General features: G+C 52.4%; 1 protein-coding gene across 3 annotated transcripts in view; it reads left to right on the forward strand.

The window, feature by feature from the left end:
* The window catches only part of DNAJC11 (DnaJ heat shock protein family (Hsp40) member C11), a 67052-nt gene that overhangs the window by 28236 nt on the left and 12843 nt on the right, over positions 1 to 25973 (forward strand). For 2 of the 3 annotated variants that reach the window (XM_036256028.1, XM_036256030.1), the window contains exons 4-10: positions 4670 to 4771; positions 17953 to 18081; positions 19108 to 19230; positions 20281 to 20354; positions 23017 to 23206; positions 23749 to 23834; positions 24217 to 24333. In XM_036256028.1, the coding sequence (XP_036111921.1) occupies positions 4670 to 4771; positions 17953 to 18081; positions 19108 to 19230; positions 20281 to 20354; positions 23017 to 23206; positions 23749 to 23834; positions 24217 to 24333 (821 nt within the window). Of the gene's footprint in view, positions 1 to 4669; positions 4772 to 10250; positions 10450 to 11146; positions 11415 to 17952; positions 18082 to 19107; positions 19231 to 20280; positions 20355 to 23016; positions 23207 to 23748; positions 23835 to 24216; positions 24334 to 25973 lie in introns of those variants that run through there. The other variant, XM_036256029.1, reaches the window with a different exon arrangement.

The following is a 25973-nucleotide window of genomic DNA, read 5'->3' on the forward strand; positions in this document are numbered from 1 at the left end:
GCCTGCGGACCAGAGAGTCCCGGGTTCGGTTCCCTCTAGGGGCACATACCACAAAAAAATAAAAATAAAAAAATAAAGTGCCCCCTGTTCTTGAAGACACGGGTTGGTTCTAGTTTTTCATGGCAGCAGTCAGGTCCCTGGAAAGCTGGGTCCTGTCTTACGTGCCCCCACTTCGGTCTGGGTGCTTCATTCCCAGCAGCATTGTCCCGACTAGTGGATGACATCTTCCTACAAGATACGGCATGGTTTCTGCCGCCAAAACACATTATCTCCCCATTAGAAATGAAGCAAGACCACACTCACAGTGATTGTGACAACAGGTAGGCAGCCACAGGTGGCCACTGGGTAAGCTTCTGTATTCGCACGATGTAGTAAACTGCTGTAAGGACATCGGGTCTCATCGATCCCAATCGGCTTTGGTGTGGAAAGTAAGCAAGATCAGGTGCCTTCAGGGAAGCCTGGAGACACTTGCTAGACGTGTAGGCAGGGAGCCGTCCGTGCCGCGCACGCGTGGGGAGTGGAGCCCGGTGTCCGCACCGGGAAGGACAAGGTTTGCGGACTGGAGTGCGTTTCCAGGCACCGGCCGCGTCGTTCCTCGGGGTCCTCCTCCAGCTGGCGGCGGGTTTTGTGGGAGGCTTCTCCCCTTCAGCAGACCTTCCACCCCACTTACCAGCCTGTCAGTCCAGACGCAGGCCCAGGCCATGGCGGGTGCCCCCACCCGTTCCACAGTGGGCTCAGCCCCGTCCCGTTGGTGGACACTGCAGACGACATGGAGCTTTTTTAGGTCGTGTAAAATGTCGGCCCTGGTTTCAATTTCGTTTTGTTTGTAACCTTCAGGAGACCCATTCTCTGGCAGGGTTCCAGGGGAAGGAGATGCAGCCATTCCCCGGTGGTGGCATCGGCCACGTTAGTGCTTGCAGTTGGCTCATGGTTTTGTTCAGATGCCCACAGTGAAAGTGAAACAGGTCCCTTCTTTCGAGTGGTGTGATGGAGCCCTGAGCTGTGAAGGCTCTGGCAGGGTGGAAGCTGGTGACACTGGCAGGTGACTGCGGTGTCAGAGGGCAGCGGGAGGACCCCGCCTGGACCCCGCCTGGACCCTGTTGTTAGCTGTCTGCGGTCCTTTCCCCGTATCTCATTCGCTGTGACTCGGGCATAGTCTCGCAGAGAAAGCCGCCTGCGCTGCGAGCTGTCCTGTAGTTGAGGTCGCAGAGGCTTGCACACACGGATTGGAGGGCACTGAGGAGGTGTGACTGGAGGCAGTCCTGCGCCCTGGGACGGCTTCTGAAACCTAACAGGGAAGTTAGTGGAAAACTAGTGAAATCCAGAGCCCGGGTTTGGTTCATGGCACTGTGCTGATGTTGGTCACGTGCGGTGACGACAGGAGTTGGTGTAGGCACACGGGAACTTTCTGTGCTATCTTGGCAGCTGCTCCAAGTTCTAAATAATTTTATAAGTTTATATAAAAGTTGACTGGCTAGGCCCTGGCCGGTGTGCTCAGTGGTTAGAACGGTGGCCCGAGGACCAATGACTTGTGGGTTTGATTCCCGTCAAGGGCATGTACCTCAGTTGTGGTTCGTCCCCTGTCCTGATTGGGGTCATGTGGGAGACAACCAGTCGATGTGTTCCTCTCATGTCGATGTTCTCTCTCTCTCTCTCTCTCTCCCCCGCCCTCTCTCTCTCCCCCCCCCCCACTCACAAAAATGGAAAAATATCCTCATGTGAGGATTTTAAAAAGTTGACTGGTTAGAACAGAATTTCCAAGCCACACGACACCTCGGTATTATGTAGTGTAATCCGCCACACTTACAGCAGGAAACCAAGCTCAGAGAGGTGGAGTGGCTTGCCTGAGGTCACCCAGGAGGTCAGTACTGTCAGGGAGCCTGGTTTCCATCCTCTCCAGCACACCACCTCACGTTCAGAATTCGTTCTGCTCTTGTGCAAGGTCAGTCAGTCCTCCTGGCTAGCACAGGGATAGTTGGTGAATGGGCAAGGTGAACGGCACAGGTGTGTAGATTCATGGGCTGCATTTGATACACCGTTGATGAAGAACACTGACCACGTCAGGGCATTTGCCACCTGTGATGCAGTGACAGCTGCTGTGTGCCCAGGTGCTTCTAAGGGTGATTTGCCGCGGGCTCCGCCTCCTCCCTTCCCCCTCAGAATCTCTGGGTAAAGAAGGGCCTGCCCTGCTGAGGTCCTCATGCTCTGGAGGGGCTGTCCACTTTGACTTTGCAGTTAGCTCTGCTTATGCACCAGCTGTTTGCAGAACTTGTGTAAAATACAACCAGAGTCCTGGCCGGTTTGGCTCAGTGGTTGGAGCATCAGCCTATGGACCAAAGAGTTGTGGGCTCGATTCTGGCCAGGGGCATGCACCTCGGTTGCGGTTCATCCCCGGCCCTGGCCAGGATTGTGTGGGAGGCAACTAGTACATGTGTCTCTCCCATATCGCTGTCCCCCCCCCTTTCTTCCTCCCTCCCCCTCTCTTTCTCCCTCCTTCCCTTCCTCCCACTCTATCTGAAGATAAATGGAAAAATATCAGGTGAGGGTTAAAAAAATACATACAACTAGAAATGGAATGACTTAACACCTTTACAATAATCGCCTCTTTGGCTTATCACAGAGTATGACAGAGAGAACGTAATTTGCAGCTATCAATTCAGTCAGCCGGGGTCAGGCAACTAGAGTTCCTGCAAAAAATCTCGTTCTGCTCTGGCTGGCCTCTTTGGGGCCTGTTGCTTCTCAGGCTAATACTTCTGGAATCTTACAAATCTGTTTGTAATCAGTACGGGGCACGTTCATGGAGTGTGTGCTACTGGCTCATCAGATTTGTCTAGTCTGCATTCTTAACACTAGTGTCCTGCTGACCAGAACACTCGGCGTGAACCCTCTCCTCCAGGCAGAGCAGCCGTGGCTGTGGGCCCTGCGGACGAAGGCCGCCCGCCCAGACCCTGCTTGTCCTTGCTCACGACTCAGGCCACCATTGACGGGGCCGAGTGCTCGTGCTTCCCCAGGCACGGGTCCCCTGAATTGTGGTTAAGAGGCATAAACAATTTTTAATAGATTTTAAATCACTTTTTCTCTGTCTTTCTTGGTTTTCAAAGTAAAATGGAATAGTTGATTACATTTCCCTGAAGCTCTTTTATTTTATTGTCTTTTAATGAAGGGAGAGGCTGACAGATTGAGAAGATAATGGGAACTTTGCAAAACTGCACCTCGCTTTTTGTCCAGGACGGGTAACGTTGGGGCCATGAACGTGCGGTGAATGGGTGCCTGTGCCCTCACCGCTTATAGGAGCCGGCAGCCGCCGCCTCTGAGGGCTTGCACTTTGTTCTTGCATGAGTGTTACAGTGTTTCTATTCTCAAGCTGCCTTTAAAAGAACCACCTTCCCCTTTTTAGCAATTAGTGATTGAAATAGGGTTGTTGAAGGAGAAAATGTTATTTTCGGTATTTTTTTCTGTGTACCTTCCTGAAAGCAGTAGTGAACAAATTTCTCAGAAGTGTTTTTGGGTAGGCCGGTGTTTGTAGTTATTTTTCTGTATTGTTGAATAGTAGAATCAAGTTGCACAAAAACCTGTAATGTGACCCCAGTGATGTTAAAATGCGTGTCCACAGACGTGCCTGTGCCTGGAAGAGGTTCAGGCAGCGGCACGGAAACCGAGAGCCTCTGAAAGCGGGTGGTGACTCCTCACTCCGGGCTCTTCTGTGCTGCTTTGATTTTTTGCTATAAACATGTATTTTTAAAAATAATTTTTAAACTCGTGATTTCCAAGATAGCTTTTTCTCACGTCACCCACCTCCTTAGATGTTCTGAGCAGCCTCCCAGGACTCCCGGTGCTTCTCCCTCTTGTCCACCTAATGACTTCTGTCCTGTCCTGCTCTCTCCGTGTACCTCACAGTCCTGTGTGGTGCGGCAGGCCATGGAGAGCGTGTGGTGCAGTGTCCTCTGTCACAGATGTGGCCCCTGAGGTCCACGGTGGCCTTTCCCTGGCCCTGAGAAGTCTGAACGAGATTGTCTTCCTTTCACGATGAGCCGAGAACAGCAAGAGGAGAGGCCTTGTTTTCTCGTAGATTTGACATCATTGTGCAGCCCTGGGTGTCAATGTTAACGTGGTCTGCTCTTTGGTACCTGAGTATTGTTTATACTCAAGTGTCACTGATATCCTAGTCTGAGGTTCAGATCATAGTATAGGGAGAAGAGTCCCATAGTTCAAAAAACACCCAGACGGGGGGCTGAGTCCCTTGGTCTGAGAGCTTAGAGGGCACCTCCGGTGGCGGCGGTGCTGTGTGGACGCTGCGCCTTGGTCTTGATAGGTGACACCTGGTATCTGCAGCGCATGCGGAGATTTGAACTGTGAGACTGAAGTTGAGGTGTTCGTTGTAAGATTTCTGCAGCCTCAGACAAGTTTCTAAAATGAGGAAAATAGTGCTTCAGCCTCTCTGGAGACCTTGACCTTCGGAATGACTGGGGCGCAGAGCTGACCGGCTGTGCGGTTTACCTCCCCTGCCCTCGCCAGGGCCTGGGGCCATCCGCTGTGGAAACTCACCTCGGTTTCACGGACATTTCTCCAAGTCCTGGACACCGTGCACACACCCGGTTAACGACGTCAGCTCTGTGTGTTTTCCTGCTGCCTGGGTCCTAACTGTGCTCTCCCCGCGGTCTGCCCCCAGGTCGTGGAAAGGAGGAGAACTCCAGCCGAAATCCGAGAAGAGTTTGAGCGGCTGCAGCGAGAGCGGGAGGAGAGGAGACTGCAGCAGCGAACCAATCCGAAGGTGAGCCGCGGGCCGCCCGGCGTGGCGGGGCTGCAGTGCCGGAGGGCGGGCGAAATCCGTGGGCACCTACCGGTAACGTGCAGAACTGAACCACACGAAGGGAGGGCAGAACCAGTCCCGTGGTTTTCCCAAAAGACAAGGAGACTCCCTAGCGGAAGCACAGGCTTGCTCTCTGAGCCGTCGGTCCCCTGCCCGAAGCCTTGACGTGTGGAAATCAGTTAGAGGACAGTGTCGGGAAAGGACAGCCATGCACGCAGGCACTGGGGCAGCAGGACCCCTCACAGCAGCCAGGACACGGAGCGCTGGGCCACGCCGAGGCGGTGGGGCCCCTCCACCTGCACTGAGCAGAGCCCGCGCCCCTCCCCGGCTGTTCCGGCAAGCCCCTGACGGGGCTGGTGTCCTGCAGGCGGCGACACTGCAGGCGGCGACATTCCCGAGCCTGGGAGCTGCTCTGCAGTCCTGCATGTCTTTGATTCGCTGGGGACACCAGTCAATCCTGAGGCACACGGGACCTCAGTCAGTCCAGGCGCCGTGTGCTGAATGGCTGATTGAGCGTGGCCCGTGCTCCTGTCCAGCTGTGTTTAGTCGGGACTCAGCAGCCAGGCTCCGTCAGGGTGGCCTGGCAGGCAGCCTGGAAGCCACCTACAGGGAAGAATACAGGCTGCTAATAAGTGGGGAGCATGATAATAGGAACTTCAGATCCAATGCAGTCTAGAAAGTGGAAGACCCCTGCAACATATAAAGGACTGGGTATTGGGAAACCTCCAATCTGTTTGACTCCTGCATTTCAGAGTATATTTGTACACACAATACCTCCCCTTCCCACTCCCTCCCCTTGGACAGATGATGGTGGCTTCAGCAGTGTGCAGCGGTCTCTTGGTCAGGTAGAGGTAAGGAATCGAATCACTGCTGAGCCAGCTCCGACCGCCGGATCGTTGGGAGAGCTGAAAAACTTTGAGGCGCCCTGAACTAGTGGGTTCCCCTCTTGGCTCTCCCAGCTGGTGCTGGGGCGGGTCTGGTCTGAAAGGTCAGCATTGGTAGGCGGAGGTGAGGAAGGAGACAGGCGGGAGCCTGGCCGGAGCAGGCTGTGGCTCCGGCGTCTTTGCAGTTCTGGCCGCAGTCTCACTGTGTTTGGAGTGAGGGAAGGAAAAGAACGTCCCAGTGGCCTGAGCCATCTGGGTGTGCTTAGCCATTGCCTGTTGGGATTCTATGGAAATGTGTCTCCAGGCCACGTTCTGTGGATCGAGGGAGGACAGCTGCGCCCATTCCACACGAGCTCGCGAGATACTGTACAACCCCAGTGCTGTGCGTGTCTGTAAACTGCTCCCAGACACACAGGGCTTTTTCTCACCAGAGACTGAGTGCTGACCACGTGCTGGCTGCGCAGCACTTCAAGGAGAGGGTTTGAACTGGGCTTTTATTTCGTTCCTGAGTGTTTGCTTTTCAAGATGAGCGGAAAGGTTAAGAACGTTCTTGTCCTAAGAAGAAAGGGGTGATCTCCTCTTTTAAGAAGACCGGTTTGGCCCAACGGTTAGAGTGTCGGCCTGTGGTCCAGAGAGACCCGGGTTCGGTTCCCGCTAAGGGCATGTACCTTGGTTGCAGTTTGTCCCTGGTCCTGGTTGGTCATGCGGGTGGGAGCAGTCGATGTGTCTCTCTCATGTCGATGTTTCTCTCTCTCTCTCGCTTCCTCTCTCTCCCTCCTACTCTCTCTGAACAAAAAATGGAAAAATGTCCTCAGGTGAGGATAAAAAAAATAAGACCATAGAGAGAAGGACCCTTTTGATGACCATAGGGCTCAGCACTGGCCTGTCCCCATACTGCCCAGAAAAGATCACAGCTCGTGGGGGATTGGCAGACGAGATAACATTTGTGATGCTGCCATCTGAAACCAGGATGGATATTTCCCTCCATTTCCAGCAACAAGAGATTGTTGGCAGGGCTTTCGGTAGGATGTGTGTGCCAGGAACAGGCAGAAAGGCCGAGTGGGGGAATCGTAGGTTAGAAATTCTGACTCGGACACCATGACACAGGACACAGAGCAGACTGTTTGACCGATGCGGCATTTTCTCGTTTATAAAACGAGGATGTCTGTCCTGACTACCACACCAGGTTGTTAAACAGTTAAGAAAAATAAGCAGCAGATATTAAATCATTAGAGAAAGACAAGCCTGCTAAATGAATGCAGAGTGGTACTAGACCCAGTGAGACTGAGCACTAAGTTTTGTTTAGTGTTTCGTTCAGCACTGCGTGGAAAATACCTGGCTCGGGCAGGCAGCTCCTTGGCCTGTGGTGCTGGGTCTGGGGGACAGAAGGAATGAGTGGAACCCCCAGCTCCAGTGTGTGGAACACACACATGCGCACACGTCCGCTGGAGGCAGTGAGGTGGAGCTCTCTGGATTGGGGTTCCGGCCCCGCCCTCCAGTCTGCCCTGGGTCAGGTCACTTCTCCAACTTCCACTCAGTCTCTCCCTGTGTGAAATGGGAGGTTTGCCACGAGGCCTGCTGCTCTCCACAGTCTTTGGTTTAACTGCCTCTAATTTGTACCTTAGCCTGTGTGGGAATAAATCTCTCTGTGTTTCCTGATGGAAAGGGGTCCTGGGGTTTCCAGAGCCATCTCCACTGAGCTGGTGTGGGGGAGGGAATGTGGCTGGACGGACGACATGGCTCTCCGCACCCTCCAGGACTGCCCGGAATCTGATCCGACCACCTGCCGTCCTCTGTCCGCTTGAAGATCGGTTTTATTGGCACGCTCCATCTACCCTGCCTCTTAGAGGCTCAGATCATTCAGCAGGGCTGCTCGGGGCTGTCCTCATTCGTATCGATTATTTCAGTTCCTTCTGTGATAACACCCATAAATCTTCTCTCAAGGGGGCCGGCAGCCACTTGGAGGGTCTTTGAAGAGGCGTCTCAGGCAGCCCTGGGCGCGTTGCTGCAGCCTTGTGCAGGGCTTGTCCGGAGCCTGTGAGGCAGAGCGTCTGGCTGAGGCCTGTGGGGGGCTCGGTATCTGTCTCTGAGGGGCTCACCTGCTTGCTTTTTTGACCCTGTTACTTTACAGTTTCATGGAGATTGTTACAGTATTTCCTGGACCACCCCGTTTTCCTCTCGCCATGAAAGAGCTTGACATAAACTCCCTGGCAAGACATCCTCTCTGACTTTAGGAAGGCCTTCTTATCAGCGTGGTTCCTATAATGGCTTCAAAACAATTCAGCTCTATCAGAAAATAAATAAAGTATCAAGGGAGGCATATAACCATAAAAACATTTTTAAATCCCAAAATGTTTTCATAAAGATATATGAGTACATTACTTAATTATTTTTAAGGGATTATTTTTTTTTAAGATTGGTTTTGGTTGCCATGGCTAATGATTACAGCCATCAGAATGGGCCTGTGGTTATGACTTCAGTCTGCTCTGGAAACGGTTCTGCTGTCGTAAACTGAGTCGGCTTGGCTCACAGGATAATCGTGCGGAGGAAAGCTGTTCGAACCCATATGCTCGTTGTGCTCGATGGCAGGAAGGGCCGTTTGCCGTATGCAATGATGGGCTGCTACTGAAATTGAAGGAACTGGGAAGTTGTCACATGAGGACAAGGGATCGAGGCCAGGCGAGCGCTGTTACATAGAGCGGAGTGTGCAGGAGTGCAGAGGTACCGGTGCAGAAGGCGCCGACAGCGGGCAGAGCGCGTGCGCTGGACCCCCACCCCTCCTGCCGGCACCACTTATAAACAACAGGTCAGACTTTAAGACTGCTGTTTATACAGAGGGGAGATGTGGGCACCACTGGAGGGGTGCTGGCCCGACTGATTGTTCTGAGAGACCCTGTAGAGTTCAAGCTTGAGTTTGGTCCTCCATAAGGTTAGGGAATGCAGCTTCCGACTTCGATCTCAGAATGGGTCCGTAGAGCGGGTCTTACAAGAGCCACCGTGGGTTCACGGGCTGTAATAAAGCCAGCGAGTTTCATGTCGCCTCTTCACATAATTGCCTCTCTTGGTGGAATTTTCCATTGGTAAATTGCTACTATTGAGATTGCATTAGATAGAAATGTCTCACATTATCCTTATGGCCCGATAACGAAACATAAACATGAAAATGATTCAGGATGGAACGTTCCTGGCTGAAGAGCAACTGATTCTACCCAAAGGGGTGATTAACACATCATTTCCAGCCTGCTGAGGAGCCTCTGAGAAGGGCTCTGAGTGGGCATGCTCAGAGTTTCCGAGTGACGTCGGTGAAGAGGGGTCTGTCACGTTGACAGGTGGCCCACGATGGAGGGGCAAGACCAAGACCCTAAGGGCCGGGGAACTGGAGTGGAAGGGGTAAATCCATGCGAGGAGAAGGGGAGGCGGGGAGTGGTGGCCTTCGGTTGACTCGCCGGCTGGAGATCAGCCACAAGAGAGGAACCGGCAGGAAGATGACTTTGGCTCCCTGCAAGGAACTTGCAGCCAGGCAGCCGCTGGGGACTCATGGAAGCTGCGCTTTCATCCACCGTCTCACTGACAGATGCCCCGCAGTATCGTCACTGCACGTAAAGGACCACATGGAACTTGTCATGACTGTTCTTTTCATATCTGAGCACAGAATTAGCGCCTGAGAACAAGGGCACCGACTGACTGCCGCTGGTGTTCCAGCCCACGAGCCGAGGATGGTTCTCATCACATTATTTATTTTTTGTTAACCCTCATCCGAGGATATATTTTTGTTGATTTCTAGAGAGTAGAAGGGAGGGAGAGAGAATGAGAGAGAGAGAGAGAGAGAGAGAAACATCGATGTGAAAGAGACACATTGATTGGTTGCCTCCCGCATGACCCTGACTGGGGCTGGGAATCCAACCTGCAACCCAGGTATATGCCCTTGACTGTGAACCGAACCGAGACCCTTTGGTCCTTGGGATAACACTCTTAACTGCTGAGCCAAACTGGCCAGGGCCATTTTTAATGATTTTTAAGGAATTAAAAGGAGAATAATATTTTTGTGACACCCAAAAATGATATGAAGCTCAGATTTCCACGTCCATAGACAAAGCTTGTTAGAGCCCAGCCGGGCTGGTTTGCTTATTTATTACCTGAGACGTTTTCACCAGAGTTGAGTGGTTTCTAAGCAGTTGCCCACAAGCCTAAAACCCTGCCTGGCCTTTCACAGAACGTCTGACAGCCCTGCCCTAGAAAAGTGAGGTGAAGTGTGCTGGTAGCAGGGAAAATGTGGACAAGATGCTTTAGAGTTCTGTGATGTGGGCTTGGTGGCAGAGATTACTTAAAAGGGTTTTCACTTGTAAACTCTATTTGGAAAATGTGACTAATAACAAGTGAAGGATAAAATGACATGAGGTTGCTTATTAGAAGTTGTTGAAAGGAATCTAACCCATTGATTTGTCCAGTGTTAGAGTTCTGTTTATCTTTTTCTTTTTTCCTCCCGACTCTTTTGATCCCCTATGGAAATTCAAATCTGACTTTTATTCCTCTCAAAGGTGTGACTCTCCTCGCCGTATGAAGTAGATTATCTGAGACAGCAGAGGAATTGTGAGTTGCCACCAAACCCCACCAGAAGCTTCTGGTTCTGGTGCTGTGACCAGTCTATTTTCAAAGGTATTTCTTTGAAATGGAAGAACAGCAGAAGGCAGGCCTGCAAACCACTCTCAGAAATATCAAAGGACGTGTCCTTGTCAACAACTTGTCAGTCCTCTGGTACGCTCTGCTCTCTGACTCCTCTGGGCTCCTTGGTCCTTTGCCATAGACATGGGTCAACACCAGAGGCTGGTGAGCCTCAAAAGTCACGGGCTGCCCTGACCAGGTGCCTCAGCTGGTTGGAGCATTGTCCCATGCAGCAAATAGTCAAGGTTTCAATTCCCATTCAGGGCACATACCTAGATTGTGGGTTTGATCTGCAGTTGGGGCGTGTGCGGGAAGCAACTGATCGATGTTGTTTTCCCACATGGATGTTTCTTTCTCTCTCTCCCTCTCCCTTCCTCTCTCTCTTAAAAAAAAAAAAATCATTGAAGAAAAAAATTTTTTTAATCAATGGAAAAATATCCTCGGGTAAGGATTAATAAAAAAATAAAATAAGTCAACAACTCATTGGAGTGTTCAGTTATTTTGGCCTTGTTTAAATAAACAACAGAATGGTTGAAAAGTGATGACTTGAGCAATATTTTTAAATTCCAAAGGCTACTCTACCCTCTGGTGAAAATTGGTTGTCAGTGTGTGGAGCTAACATAAATATTTATCATTTTAAAAGTTTTCTTTTTAAGTGAGAAAAGGAAAGGAAAGAAACTCCTATTTTAATAATTCTGCAAGTTTTAGCCAGTGCAGGTAGATAATGAAAGACGTGCCTGTCGAAAGAGCCATCATGAGTCGCATGTCAGACGATCTCCTGTCTTTAAAGGCCAGTGGAAAACCAGCAGGCCTGCGAGTCGGAGGAGGGGTCCAGTCATGAACCTCAGGCGCATAAATCAGCACTTCCTGCCACTGTTACATTGTGCCCTCCGTGGACTACAAAACAGCCTCTCCTGACCGCTTCCCTCTGCTGCAACCCGGCAGCCAGAGTGAGCCGCCAGACTCGGGCACACACCAGGTCATTCAGCTCAGAAAGCTCCGGCGGCTGTGCCATCGTTCATCCAAAGCCAGTGTCCTCAGAGTGGCCTGTAGACAAGGTGACCATGTACATCATCATCCTAACCAGGACATGTTTGAGAGCAAAGGAGTGCCTAAAATTATATAACTTTATATATGTTTATTGACTAACACTGGTTTTATCATATCAGAGAACCTATAGAAAGGTTTATTCAAAACTATTCTCAAGCCCAGCCGGTGTGGCTTAGTGGATGGAGCATCATCCCATGGACTGAGACGTCCCTGTTCGATACCCAGTCAGGGCACATGCTTGCATTGTGGGCTCGATCCCCAGTAGGGGGCGTGCAGGAGGCGGCCGATGGATGTTTATCTCATATAAGTGTTTCTTTTTTTTTTTTAAATCCTCACCGGAGGATATGTTTCCATTTATTTTCAGATAGAGCAAGAGGGAGAGAGAAACATCGATGTGAGAGGGACACATCGACTGGTCACCCCCCACATGACTCCAACCAAGGCCGGGAACCAAACTGCAACTGAGGCACATGCCCTTGACCAGAATCAAACCCGCGACTCTTTGGTCCTCAGGCCAATGCTCTAACCACAGAGCAAAACCAGCCAGGGCTCTCACATCTATGTTTCTATCTCTCTTCCTTCCTCTCTCTCTAAAAAATTAATAGAAACATTTTTTTAAAAAAAACTATTTTCAAAAATAAAATAGTTCTTTAAAATGTAACTATGTACATTAAAACAAGTTTTTAAAGTTATATTGATTATGTGGATGTTAAAAGTGGCAGAAACAGCCCTGGCCAGTTTGGCTTAGCGGTTAGAGCGTCGGCCTGTGGTCCTGAGAGACCCGGGTTCAGTTCCCACTAAGGGCATATACCTGGGTTGCAGTTTGTCCCCGGCCCTGGTTGGGTCATGCAGGTGGCAGCCACTCGATGTGTCCCTTTCACGTCGATGTTTCTCTCTCTCTCTCTCTCTCTCTCTTCCTCCCACTTTTATCTGAACAAAAAAATGGAAAAATGTCCTTGGGTGAGAATAAAAAAAAAGTAGCAGAAACAGCCCAGCCGGTGTGGCTCAGTGGTTGAGCGTCAACCCATGAACCAAGAAGTCACTGGTTTAATTTCCAGTCAGGGCACATGCCCAGGTTGTTGCCCAGGTTGTGGGCCCGATCCCCAGTTGGGCATTTCTGGTCTTGCCAATCAATGTTCTCTCTCATCGATGTTTCTCTCTCTCTCCCTCTCCCTTCTTCACTCTCTAAAAATCAATAAAGAAAAAAAAATGTATCAGAAACAACAAAAAAAGAAAAACCAAAATAATGTAGCTGAGGCAGAAGCATTATTTTTGACATGTATTCCCACACTTGACCCAGTCAATTGGTTGGTGTCTCCAATACTGTGTTCTGCTTACACATTGCTGCATAGCAGTCCCCTCCAAGACCTGGTGGCTGGCTAGGGTGTTTTCTTTCAAGCTTCTGTAAATTGACAGGACTCAGCTGATTTGCTCTCTCTTGGAGTCTCCTCTAGTGGTTGCAGTCCAGTGCAGCTTGGTCTTGTCATGTTAAAGATGGCACCTGAACTCCTGTGTCCCATGCCTTGGCAGGGTGCCAATGCAGCGGAGCATGTCCCGGCATCTCTCCCAGGCGGCCTGGGAGTAGCTTGGGCTTCCTCATAGCATAACAGTCGCAGGGTACTTGGGGTGTTACGAATGGGCTAGCTTCCCGAGGGAGCACATTTCAGAGGCCTCCACCAGGCTGCAAGACTTCCGTGACCTCGCCGTCACGTCCACTGTCCCCGGGCCATGGGGGTGCCAGCCTTCTTCAGATCTGCCTTCCACGCTGTCACTGCTGGTTTCCGGAAGGCTGGATATTATTGAAAGCCTTTTTTTTTCCCTCATAACATTGCCTACCATTTTTATAAAAGTTGCATTTATATTTAAATTTGACATTTCTGACATTTAATTGATTTTTGTGTGTGTGTGTGTGTGTGTGTATCATAGTATTCTTGAGAAAATACTGTCTCCGTTCTAAATTTCTCCATTTAGAACATGTAAATGTTTTGGCCCACGTATTTTCCCAGACATTGTCTTTTGCCTCCGCTCACTGTTTTTTTTCTGACAGCTCTCCCATAAATTGTCTTTATGATCGTTTGAATGCCTCATCAAATTTAGGTGCCACGAAACTGTAGGCCTTTTCAATTTCATTCCATTCCAGGACGGAATATAAATTTAACTAATTAAAAATGACAGCTCCTCCAAAAGATTCTTTCCAAAAATTGAAGCATTTTCTAATGCCATTATGGAATTTCAACATGAAATAAACTGTTTGAGGGCCAATCATTTATTAGTTCAGGTTTCCCCCCAAGAGAGGAATTTCAGGGTATTCTTGGTTACATGCTTTATGTTCAGTGGTTGCAGTTTCTTACATATTTTTAGAGCTGCAGGGTTTATTGTGCCTGATTTTATTTTATTTTATTTCTATAAATAATATTTTTATTGGTTTCAGAGAGAGGAAAGAAGAGGGAGAGAGAGAGAGAAACATCTGTCAGCTGCCTCCTGCATGCCCCTACTGGGGATCGAGCCCACAACCCAGGCATGTGCCCTGACAGGGAATCAGGCCAGTGATCTCCAGGTGCTTGGGACAAGGCTTAACCGTTGAGCCACACCGACTGGCATTTGTGCCTGATTTTTGTTTGTTTATTTTAATATGTTTTTATTGGTTTTTAGAGAGAGAGGAAGGGAAAGGGAGAGAGAGAGTTAGAAACATCGATGAAAGAGAAACATCGATCGGCTGCCTCCTGCACGCCCCCTGCTGGGGGAGCAAGCCTGCAACCAGGGCACGTGCCCTGACCGGGAATCAGGCTGGTGGCCTCTTGGTGCCTGTGCTGATGCTCAGCCTCTGAGCCATGCTGCCTGGGCTGTGCCCGGTTTTAAAAGGGCCGCTGCCGGGCCCGGACCCCTCCTGCGCAGGCCGTAGCGCACTGCCAGGCCGCAGATCTGCTTGTGTTCAGGATCAGCCTCACGGAGAACAGTTGTTACTCTGATAGACAAATATCTGTACAGTTTAATAACTGCAGCTTTAGTCCAGCCGGTGTGGCTCAGTGGTTGAGCCACATTCACCCCCGCACCGAGAGGCCCCCGGTTTGATTCCCGGTCTGGACACATGCCCAGGAGGCGGCCGATAGATGTTCTCTCTCATTGATGTTTCTGTCTTTCTCTCCCTCTCACTTCCACTCTCTCTAAAATCAATAAAGGAAAAATAAGTTTATTTTTAAAAATAAAATAACTACTGCTTTAGTTTCCATGGGTCAACCTCACAGCTTGTGGTGACACAATCATGCATTACTGCATGTAGCGAAGTCCAAGAATAGCCTGCCCCTTGGGTTTCCTGATGTGGTAAGAACATTTTACCATGACACGGTCCCTCACCAAACTGTGTACTTGAGTCTCACCACAAAAATAGTTTTACATTCAATGCGGGGCTTTCAGACCAAGTTTATAATAGCATGTCACCATCAACAAATCAAATGACTGCAGAAGTTAACTCAGTTGGCTTTCTGCTTGGAGCACCTGATTGGCACTGACGGCACACTGGCCTCTGTCGCGGTCGTGAAGTCTCGAAGCCCCAGCACAGAAACAGCCATTGCTTCAGCTCTTGTTCCTGCGCACTCCCTTGGGGCGGAGGAGTGAGTGCCGTGGACGGAGGGATGGCCACTGGGTCCACACGAGGTGGTTTCGGTTGTGTGGGAATACCGCAGTGCTGCTCACCATCGGCCAGTGTTCTTATCAGCCGGCTGGTGAAGACGCTGGAGCTTCTTCAGCAAATCTGAGGCTTGATTTTCTGGTTTGCGGTTAGCACTAGGGATGGTCAGTGGTGAGAAACATTCATGTTACGAAAGGTCATTAACCTTCTGGGAAAATGAAAATGTAGTTCTTCTCTATTTTTATCCTCACCCCAGGATATGCTTATTGATTTTAGAGGGGAGGGAGAGAGAAACATCTAAGGAGTGGCTTCAAAAAAGAAAGTATTACCCTCCCCACCCCGTAACAGAAACCCTGTAGATTTATATCAGACATTGCCAGATTTGGCCTGCTGCCTGTGTTTATCTTGTCTACGAGCTAAGAATTATTTTACATTTTTAAATGGTCAAAAACAATAAAAATGATATTTTGAGATGTGAAAATCGGACTTCGGGATCAATGAATGAAGTCTTGTTGGCTCACAGAGAGGCCCAGCCATTTACTGGGTAACCTGGCTGTCTCCCTCCGGTCCACAGCACCTGGCTTTACTGTGGCTTCACAGAAAGGACCGCCCTGGTGCGCACATTTGGTACATGACAGAACAATGGTGAGAGTGTTCAGACTGTTCGCATGCAGTCTGGCCCACCTGTTTCCCACACGTGTTCTGATACACCTTGAGATTCCCATGGATGTGGCTGACCGATGGCTTGACGGCTTCATACACGTCACAGGCCAAGGCACCGGCCACCTGCCTGATGCAGCCACCAGATGGGCAGCTGTGTGGAGCCTGACGGGCAAGCACCTGAGTGCAGGTCCTAGGATGGGAGGGGCTGCACTCTTCCCCTGGAGGAAGGAGAGGAGAGTGGCAGGTGGTCCTTGTCGTCTCCTGAAGTCACTCACCCAGCACAGCATCAGAGAAGACCGTGCAGATGCTAGAAGTCCAGGGTGAAGACCTGTCTGCCAAACCCACTCTGCTTCTTAGTTTAAGTCACCTGTGGATGATGTCATTGATGATAATAGTTTATTTAAACATGGAAATCTGGGACCCTGGCCAGTGTGGCACAGTGGTTGGAGCGTCGGCCCTCACAAAGAAGGGTCGTGGGTTTGATTCCTGGTCAAGGGCACGTACCTGGGTTGCAGGTTCCATCCCCTCTTGTGTCTCTCTCAAATCTATGTTTCCTTTTCTCTCTCTCTCCTCCCTCCCTCCCTCCCTTCCACTGTCTGGAAATCAATGGGAAAAAATTCCCTCATGAGAATTTTAAAAAATGAAAATCTGAGGTTTTTGCTATACCAACCTAAACAGGAAGGTTAAATTGGTATTATCCCCCAACTACCTCCTTCCCTGCGCGCAGCACCCTTCTGATTCCTCATCTGCCTCCCCTCCCCCTGCGCCAGCCCCATAGGCCTCCTCACTGCTGGGCACCACGGGCTCATCTCCATTCCTCTCACACGTATGTTCATGCGTCCCCTTCTTGGGGAGAGAAACACCCTCCCAAGCAACTTCTGGGGTGGTAGACATGTTCTGTATTACGATCTCAGAGATGGTGTCGCAGGTGCGGGCACCGTGGAAATCCATGGAGTTGTTCACTTCAAACGGGTGCAGTTTATGTTGTGTGTAAACTAAGCTTTGGTAAAGTTCTTTAAATGGGCTGCAGAGAGTGTAATAAAAACGTGTGTGGTCGTGGTTTTATATGTCAGGTTGAGATATATTATGTGTACATTTTGATGCCCGGGCTAGGTGGCTCGGTTGGTTGTAGCATCATCCTCTACACCAAAAGGTTTTGGGTTCGATCCCCATTCAGGGCACATACAGGAGGCAACCAATTGCTGTTTCTTTCTCTCCCTTCCTCTCTCTTTCTCAAAAAAAATCAATAAACATATCCTCATGTGAGGATAAAAAGATACATGCCCATCTGAACAGTCTTATGAAAATAAAAATAAAAACATTGATATTCTGAGTAAGGGAGGATTTTTATCAGTCAGCAAAATTTTAACTTAGTATTTCTTGAGAATATGATGTTCTGTTTCTCAAAACGTAACTCTCTAATTTTAGCAGGCGGGACCATCTTTCCATCTCCCGTTTGTTCATAGTTTATTCTGTCTGCACTTCTGTGCCCTAGAGGGCATTTTCATGTTCTACACGGTTTTAGGTAGTTTTGTGGTGTAAGAGTGTTGACTAGAAAATGTTTAACCCCTGTAGCTAGTTTGTAGATTGTTTTATACATTGAGGGTTAAATTTGGAGACAGTCTGTTCAGAGCCACGAAGTGGGTCCTGTTTGGTCTCTGAAAATCAAATTGTGTAGATTTTTTTTTTCTTTATTGCTTTTTTAGAGAGAAAGGGAGAGGGAGAGGGAGAGAGAAAGAAACATCGATGAGAGAGAATATCGATTGGCCGCCTCCTGCACGCCCCTCACTGGGATTGGGCCCACAACCTGGGCATATGCCCTGACCAGGAATCAAACTGGTGACCTCTTGGTGCGTGGGTCGACACACTCAACCACTGAGCCACACTGGCTGGGCATGCAGATATTTTTTTATTGTTATTGGATTTAGAGAGAAAGAGAAACATCCACCTGCTCCACTTACATATGCATTGGTTGATTCTTGTTATGTGCCCTGACCCGGGAATCAAACCCGCAACCGAATTGTGTAGACAGTATTTCTTTTCCTAACACTCATCTTTGGCACGCCCTTCGCCTGCAGGCACAGCAGGTTTTCTGACTTGAAGTCAGTGGTGCTCTGCCGGTTCTTGGTCTGAACTGCGGGCTCGTGGTGGAGTCCTGCCTGGGCCCAGTGGCCCGCACCCACTGCTGCAGCTCCGGGCATTGTCTCACTCCACAGGTGCCCCCCTGATGCTCACTACTTGTTTCTCTGCCCCAGGGGACCATCAGCGTTGGCATCGATGCCACTGACCTCTTCGATCGCTACGAGGAGGAGTATGAAGATGTGTCCGGAAGTGGCTTTCCGCAGATTGAAATTAACAAGATGCACATCTCCCAGTCCATCGAGGTACAGCACCCAGCGCACCGCGCAGCTGGCACAAGGGGGTCTGCTCGGGGCCTTTCTCGACTCTGTGAAAGGATTCAGTGGCCACTGCACAGAGAGAGCTGCATTCACAGCTGCTTGTCCCTGCTGTGCTGGGAAGCCAGCAGCACGAGCCTGGGCAGAGGAGTAGCCTCCTCGGGCCCGGGAGCCCAAGGTCGTGGTGATAGAGGAGAGAGAGCAGACCTCGTAGGTAATTCCAAGAACTGGTCTTAGTGTTTTTTGTTTGTTTTTTGTTTGCTTGTTTATTTTTATTTAATCCTCACCCAAGAATATTTTTCCATTGATTTTCAGGTAGAATGGGAGGGAGGGAGAGAGAAACATTGATGTGAGAGAGAGACATCATTTGGTTGCCTCCTGCACAACCCCAACCAGGGCCGGGGATTGAATCACAACTGAGGCACGTGCCCTTGACAAGAATCAAACCCGTGACTCTTTGGTCCACAGGCCAACACTCTAACTGCTGAGCCAGACTGGCCAGGGCAGAACCGGTCTTAGTTTTAAGGCATATTCTACTGTTCTGAAAACAATATTCAGCTGAGTCGTGGGTCACTGAAATGTCATCTTTCTGCCCGCTATTGGATGTGGCCATGCCAGGCCGCTCTGCCGAGGGTTGCAGTGGGTCTCTTGCCTCTTCTGCCCGTCTGTTGTCAAGTGCATCTGCCTAGAACCCGAAGTCCTGGCTCAGCCAGTGCGACCGTGGGAAGGCACATGGCGAGGTCACTGCAAACTGACACCGTGGGTACACCAAGAACCGCTATTGCCCCTGGTTTTTTGACATTCGCCCAGTTTTACAAACTGTGACCTTGGCGGCCACCCACAGTTCAGATGCCTCGGTGGGGGAGGGAAGCCAGTGAGGAGGCCCTTTGCCCCACCCGTGAGCCGTGGCGGCGCCTCCCCTCGGCCTGCTCTCGCGGGTCGTTCACCAGCCTGCTGTCCTTGGCACTTCCTCTTGCTCTGACTCATTTGTTACCAGCAAGTGTCGTTTCCTAGGCACCCTTGACGGCCACAGACACAGCCATCCTCTCTGGAAGCCTCTCGACCCAGAATGGGAACGGAGGGGGTTCCATCAACTTCGCGCTCAGACGAGTCACTTCCGCGAAGGGATGGGGAGAGGTAAGGGTCGGCTGGCGGGTCGCGTTGCCCGTCACAGAGACTTACATTTTACCATTTACACTCTAAAAGCTGACCCTCTGTGTAACACTTCATACTTCACAAGTTAACTCTTCCCAAGAGAAAAACTGCCTCATGTCTGAGAAGGGTCCCCTCGGTCCACCTCACAGCTCAGAGTTAGGCCAAAACAACAGAAGTTCCCTGGAGACGGCCACTTCCAGACAGCTAACCTCTGGAAGCTCGGCATCTTCGTTCCCTTGAGCAAAGACCTATGGGCAGTGGTTCTCAACCTTCCCAAGGCCACGCCGTTTAATTCAGGTCCTCATGTGGTGACCCCCACCATGAAATGATTTCCATTGCTACTTCATGACTGTAATTTTGCTACTGTTATGTCTTGGGCGACTCCTGTGAAAGGGTCGTTCGACTTCCAAAGGGGTCGCGACCCACAGGTTGAGAACCGCTGCTCTAGGTGTCCCGCTTCCCTGCATGACTGTGCTGGTGCCCTGGTCCACTGGGTGGCAGTCATGTAGCAGCCGGTTCTGCCGAGCAAATTGAGCTGCATCGAATTAACATTGAAGAGCTGCCTTGAAAGTCACCCAGACTAGTCAGTGAGGCAGGACTGGCGGGGCTGCCAAGGCTGTGAGTGCGGAACTGCTGCCAGAGTCAGCGTCAGCCCCCGAGAACCATCTCCAGTCACCTGTGAGGCCTGCAGACGGTGAAGCAGGCAGCAGGGAAATGCAGAGCCGAGGGCACTGCGAGGGAGGGCCACACCTGCCTGCGCTGCCGGGCGCCTGGGGGGCTGAGCCGTGTTCCTGGAGGGAGGGCTCCTTGCTGAAATGCGCCCCAGTGGAGGCTGCCTTCTTTGGGTCAGTGGACAGGGCTGTCTGCGTCTGCAGAGGGGAGGTGAGACGGGAATCTCCCAGCCCTGCTTCGAGCACCCTGCAGAGGCCTGCGGCATGTGCTCAAACGGAGGGACGGGCAGCAGTGCTGACCTGAGCCCTGGGCTGCTCGGGCACGAAGCACCTCAATGCTTTTCCTTCCTTCTCTGAACAGCTAGAATTTGGAGCTGGGGATCTGCAGGGGCCTCTCTTTGGTCTGAAGCTGTTCCGTAATCTCACGCCAAGATGGTAAATATAAAGAGATAAGCCCTCTCTGATGGTCTGAGGGTCGGGGTCAGAAGCTGTGTGTTCTTATTGTCAGGTCATCCGGAGTTGCCACCTGCCCTGCAGAGTCACTGGGCAGGCCCTGCGGGCTGGCGTGGAGAGCGCCGGGGCCTGCTCCTGCCTGCCCGGTCACTCTGGGCCGAGGACCACGAGACGAGGGGAGGCGTCTTCATGGGGCATAGGTTAGCGGTTTGACACATGATGAGTTTGTGCACCATCTCTTTGTCCCGAGAGTGTGCATAAAGCCCTGAAAAGGGTTCTGTGGGCAGCCCGTGAGACCACGGGGGCTTGGGGAGGAGGTGCGAGAGCTGTAAGCCCTGTGGCGGTGATGTCACTCCCCTGAAGATATCGCCATGTCCCTTCTAGAACAGCAGGTGTCCTCATTCCCATTTGGGGTACCTGTGTGAGCTCTCAGACAAGGACTGAGTGGAAGGTAAACGACGGCCTCTTTCCTCTGGGGATGACGTAGCTCAGGGAGCCTGGGCCGGGAGTAGCTCACTGCGCTGGGTGTGTGTTGGCGTCTGCCATATTCTGCAGGGTCAGACCGCTCCCTTCCCTTTGGTCTGTGGTGAGAGCAAGTCCGCAGGTCCATCGGGCATACGGGGGGCAAGGGAAGTGTGGGATAGAGGACATGTCATCCGGGACAGGGGACCACAGCTTGTGAAGATGAGCGCTGGGCAGGGCACTCGGGTAGGGGGCGCACGGATCCCTCCGGTGGAGCCCGGCTTCTCCCCTCTGCTCCAGGACTCGGGTCAGGGTCTGGGAAGGGGCAAGATTTATACTTTCAACCAGAGCATCAGGTGAACAGTGCCTTCAGCTCGTGTCAGCGTTGCCCTAACCTCTGCTGAGGATCGTCACCTCTGATGCTGACTGACTGTCCCTAACCCCACCTCAGACCCCTGAATCAGGCCCTCTCGGGGAGAGCCTGGAACTCGAGTCTGAGCAAGCAGAGCAGGTCATTCTGAAGGCCAGATGGGCACGTGGGAGACATGTCTTTTTTTTCCATTTTTCCATTTTTTGTTCAGATAGAGTGGGAGGAAGAGAGAGAGAGAAACATTGATGTGAAAGGGACACATCGAGGGGCTGCCACCCGCACGACCAACCCGGGCCAGGGACAAACTGCAACCGAGGTACGTGCCCTTAGCGGGAACCGAACCCGGGTCTCTCCAGACTGCAGGCCGACGCTCTGACCGCTGAGCCAAACCGGCCAGGGCGGGAGACATGTCTTTGAAGAAAATCTGTTGGCCCTTACATCTGCTTGAGCCTCAGTGTCTGTCCATGGGTCTAGGGCTGACTCATCATCAGCTTTTGCAGGTGTGGAAATTTCATCATAGTCTCCAGTTTATCAGACTTGAATGATGTATAAACAAGGACATTGGTTTATTAATGTGCGGTGTCTGCTCATAGGGTGACCTGATCCCAGGGTCCAGCTCCTTGCGAGTCCCAGTTAGTGATCAGAAAGGTTGGTTGGTGTGGAGTCCGCCCGAGAAAAGCAGAAATGCTCTGTGGGGTGTTCTCGGTCTCTCTGCAGGGCCTGCCTTGCTGGTCTCTCCCCAAAGACTCTCTAGGGCATTATGGGTAAAAATAAACAGGGATCTCCCTCTTTATATTTTGGTTCTTATAATGTCACTGTGTAACTGTCTTAAAATTCTAGGGGTGACTTTTGTCTCTCTTCCTGCTTGCTCCCCACCGCAGTGTGACTAAAGCAGAAATGTAGCCTTTGCAGTGCTACTTGAGGTTGAGCTCAACAAAGGGGAGGCTAGGTGAGGACCTGAGGAGGGTAAGGAGCTAATGCATTTGGCTGTGGTATTAACACCTGGAGTCAAGTGGTATGAATTCCTTTGTTACTGAAATGAAGTTCCCCTTTTTAACCAGAAGGTGGGGCTGGCTCCCTGGAAACAAGTTTCAGAGGCCTTTGGGGGAATGGTTTACTGTGTGGCAGGTGCTAGCGTAAGGTGCATCGGTTCATTCCTGTCTTGAGATGCCTTAGGAACTGAACGCCTTTTATATCAGTTAGCCTGTGATAAAACTGGTTTTGTTATACATCATGTAGCTTCAAAGTTGCAGAATCTATCAAGGACATTAAGTGAGGACTTCCTGTACCAGCTTTGCAAGCAACTTCGGTCTGTGGATGTCCGTCAGAACCCCATGGGCAGTTTTTTCATGCCTGGGCCCCCACCAGGAAATTCTGGCTTAAATGGCCTGAGCTGGGCCCTGAGTGGTGGTTCTCAGACACTGCTGCACATTTAGCCACCTGGCCAGCTTTCCACACTTCACCCACAATGCCTGGGGGCAGGAGCCCACCGGCAGCATTTTGTAGACCAGCAGGTGATGCTAGTGTGCGGGCAACTTCAGTGCCTGGGATTGGCTCCCCTGGCTGGGAGCAGACCTTCGGGTGCCTCTGGTTGTGGCTGGGAGGAGGGGTGCAGATCAGCAGGGAGATTGCTGGGAAGGTTTCCGCCGAGTCACCCTCGGTTCCCTCTTGTGACAGAGGCTTGGCTCCCTGCCCCCAGGCTGGGGCTGGCCCAGGGGCAGGGGGGTGAGTGAGCGGATCTTCGCAGGGAGGAAGGCCAGGGACAGCGGAGGGCCAGGCATCATCCGGGACCCTTTCTGTCTGTCTCCCCAGCTTTGTGACCACCAACTGTGCCCTGCAGTTTTCGTCCCGCGGAATCCGGCCGGGCCTCACCACCGTGCTGGCTCGGAACCTGGACAAGAACACCGTGGGCTACCTGCAGTGGCGGTGGGGTATCCAGTCGGCCATGAACACGAGCATCGTCCGGGACACCAAGACCAGCCACTTCACTGTGGCCCTGCAGGTGAGAGACCAGTCCCCCCGCCCCTCAGTGGCCCTGGCAGCCTGCACGCTGGCCGCCCTGCCCGGATCTGAGCGCCTGTGGAGGCTCGGTGGGCAAGCTCCATCACTCCCACTCGGGTGCTGAGGTGCCGTCGTTCTCAGCCTCCCGGGGTGGCTGTGTTCACTTATCCCAAAGCCAGGCGCCTTTTCACAGTGGGAGGAGCGCCCAGAATCGGGGGGAGGGGCGCGGGGAGTGAGAGGCCCCCCTCAACGGCAGGTCTCACCGGCTGCTGCATGCAGGAATGCAGGGCTCAGTGCTACAGGCTTCCTTCTTCGTTTTTGTTTTTTGTGTTTTTTTTTTCATGAGAAGGCAGAAAACGGGTTTTGTGTGAAAGCTCCCAGTGTTTAAATATTGGCTATTTAAAATGTTTAAATTTTTACACACTTTGTGGGGCTGCCAGAGGGTGGCCGCTGAGAGGCCTGCCCGCAGCTTCTGCTCAGCAGTCGGGCAGCGCCTCCTGCAGGCAGCGGCCTCACCCCCAGCCGTGGCCTCTGTCCCCGCAGCTCGGAGTCCCTCACTCCTTCGCACTCGTCAGCTACCAGCACAAGTTCCAGGACGATGAGCAGACCCGCGTGAAAGGCTCCCTTAAGTGAGTCCCGGCCTGGCTGGCCTGGGAGCGTGCTGACCTGCGTGGGGTGGGGCTGGGTGATGGTGCTGCCGCGGGGTGGGAGCTGCCTGCTCGTGTTCGTCTATCCTGTGGGACATTTCTCAAGCACCTCCTACTGAGAGGCAGTGGGATTCACTACTGAGTGGCCCCAAGGGTCGAGAGACGGGGGTCAAATGGACGAGCTAGACCATCGGTGCCCTCGCTTTGTTCTCTCCACTGGCCGAGGATGTTAGTCGTGTCTACTTCCTGGGTGCTGGGGAGGGCAGGATGGGGCTGGTGCACGACCAGCCTGTTCTGAGGGACGGTGCCCGTGCTCCTGGGCGCTGTGGGCCCTGGCTGGCTCACTGCCATCTGCTCCCTGCAGGGCAGGCTTCTTCGGGACGGTGGTGGAGTACGGGGCCGAGAGGAAGATCTCCAGGCACAGCGTCCTGGGCGCGGCCGTCAGCATTGGAGTCCCACAGGGCGTGTCTCTCAAGGTCAAGTAAGTGGAGCTCGGTATTTGTGGTCACAGGTTATCTGGCTTGTAACTCACCTGGGTTTCACCTGTGTTAGGGATGAAACAGATTTCACTTTGTAATGTTCTCAAAGAGGCGGTTGCTTCTTCTGTCTTTGGCGTTTAAACAAACATGAGGGAGCCGGTGAGCTCCACCTTCAGTCGCGAGGTCTGTGTCCCTGCATTCAGAGACCTTCTGCGTACTCTGCGGCCTGTGTCTCTACTGCCCTCCGCCTCCCTGACGGCCCTGGGCCTGGGCCCGGGCCCGGGTGCTGGCTCCACGTGCCCCTCCCCGCCCTGCTCACCCACGCGGCGCACGTCCAGCGTCCTCGCAGCACAGGCAGCGGCAGGCGACCCCTGCGCTGGTCCTCCCTGCCTCTGGTTGCACCTGACTGGCTGGCTGCGTCTGAACGGAGGCCTCCTGCAGGGCCAGCTTGTCTGTCGGACTCACTCCCCGGGGGTCTCACCAGCCGCAGCCTGTGGCCTTCAGGGCCTCTGTGACTGGTGACTCACACTCAGAGCTCCGGCTCAGGTGTTTGACTTCCTTTCCCTCTCCCCCTCGGACACACGTCCTGCACAACCTGCTCTGCCCGAGGTCTCCCCATCTTGGGAACTGGCCACCTGCCAGTGCTCTGCCCCAGCCCTTGGAGTGCGTCCTGAGCGCTGTGTCCCGAGCTGAGTTCAGCGCGCCCGGGCCGTCCCAGTGCTCCTCTGCCACAGCGCCGAGGGAAGCGCAGCCTCACCGCCCCGTGGCTGCGGCCCTGGCTGCGCTGGCCCATCTCCTTCCACACGCACAGTGTGGACATTAAGTCAGCGTATGTCACCCTGCTGCCCGGAGCCTGCAGGGCTGCCTCAGTGCAGGGCAAAGCCAGCACCCTTCAGGGCCCGCGTGACCCAGCCCCGTGCGGTCCTTCCGACTTCTTCTCACACCCACCCCTGCTCACCGCTCCCATCGGGCTGGCCTCCGCGCCGCTCCTGGACGCACCAAGCCCGGTCCAGCTGGTCCTCGCTCCCCAGATTACTACATGGTTGGTCCCTTTGATCCCCTTAGATCTCTGCTCAGATGTCACCTGATTGCCAAGACCATCCTCACCTTGTCACAGACAGTCCCTTTCCTGGTCCCCCTGTTAATTCTTCTCCACTGCACCCACTTCCATGTGTACTCCTTCCGCCTAGAACACAGCCTGTCACCGGAGGCTGTGCCAAGAACACAGAGGGAGAGGGGTCACGGGAGGAGGCAAACACACCTCAGTGTTGGAGAGGCAGCAGGTCACCAAGGTCAGGGCGGATCTGAGGACAGAATGTGTCACTGCCCTCGACTCAGCCTGCTGAGGACGGTAACTGGTGTCTGCTGATGCCTGTCCGTGCTGAGTCGTCTCCATCCATGTGGCCAGGCTGGTGTCCAGCTTAGAGTGCTGCTGGGAGCTCTCTGCTTGGAGCATGGCGTCCAGGTGACAGGACCGTGATGTGTGGGTCCTCCTTTAGCACCTTCTTCAGTGAGGGGCACTGGCAAGCCTGTGCCCAGGGCGGTGTCTGTAGACACGGAGCCCACGGTCATGGACGAAGGTCGCACTGGTACCTGCTGCCAGCTCCGCCACCCTGAGCTCATCACAGGCGAGGAAGCTGCT

The sequence above is a fragment of the Molossus molossus genome, unplaced genomic scaffold (genome assembly GCF_014108415.1).
Source record: "Molossus molossus isolate mMolMol1 unplaced genomic scaffold, mMolMol1.p scaffold_m16_p_12, whole genome shotgun sequence".
NCBI lineage: Eukaryota > Metazoa > Chordata > Mammalia > Chiroptera > Molossidae > Molossus > Molossus molossus.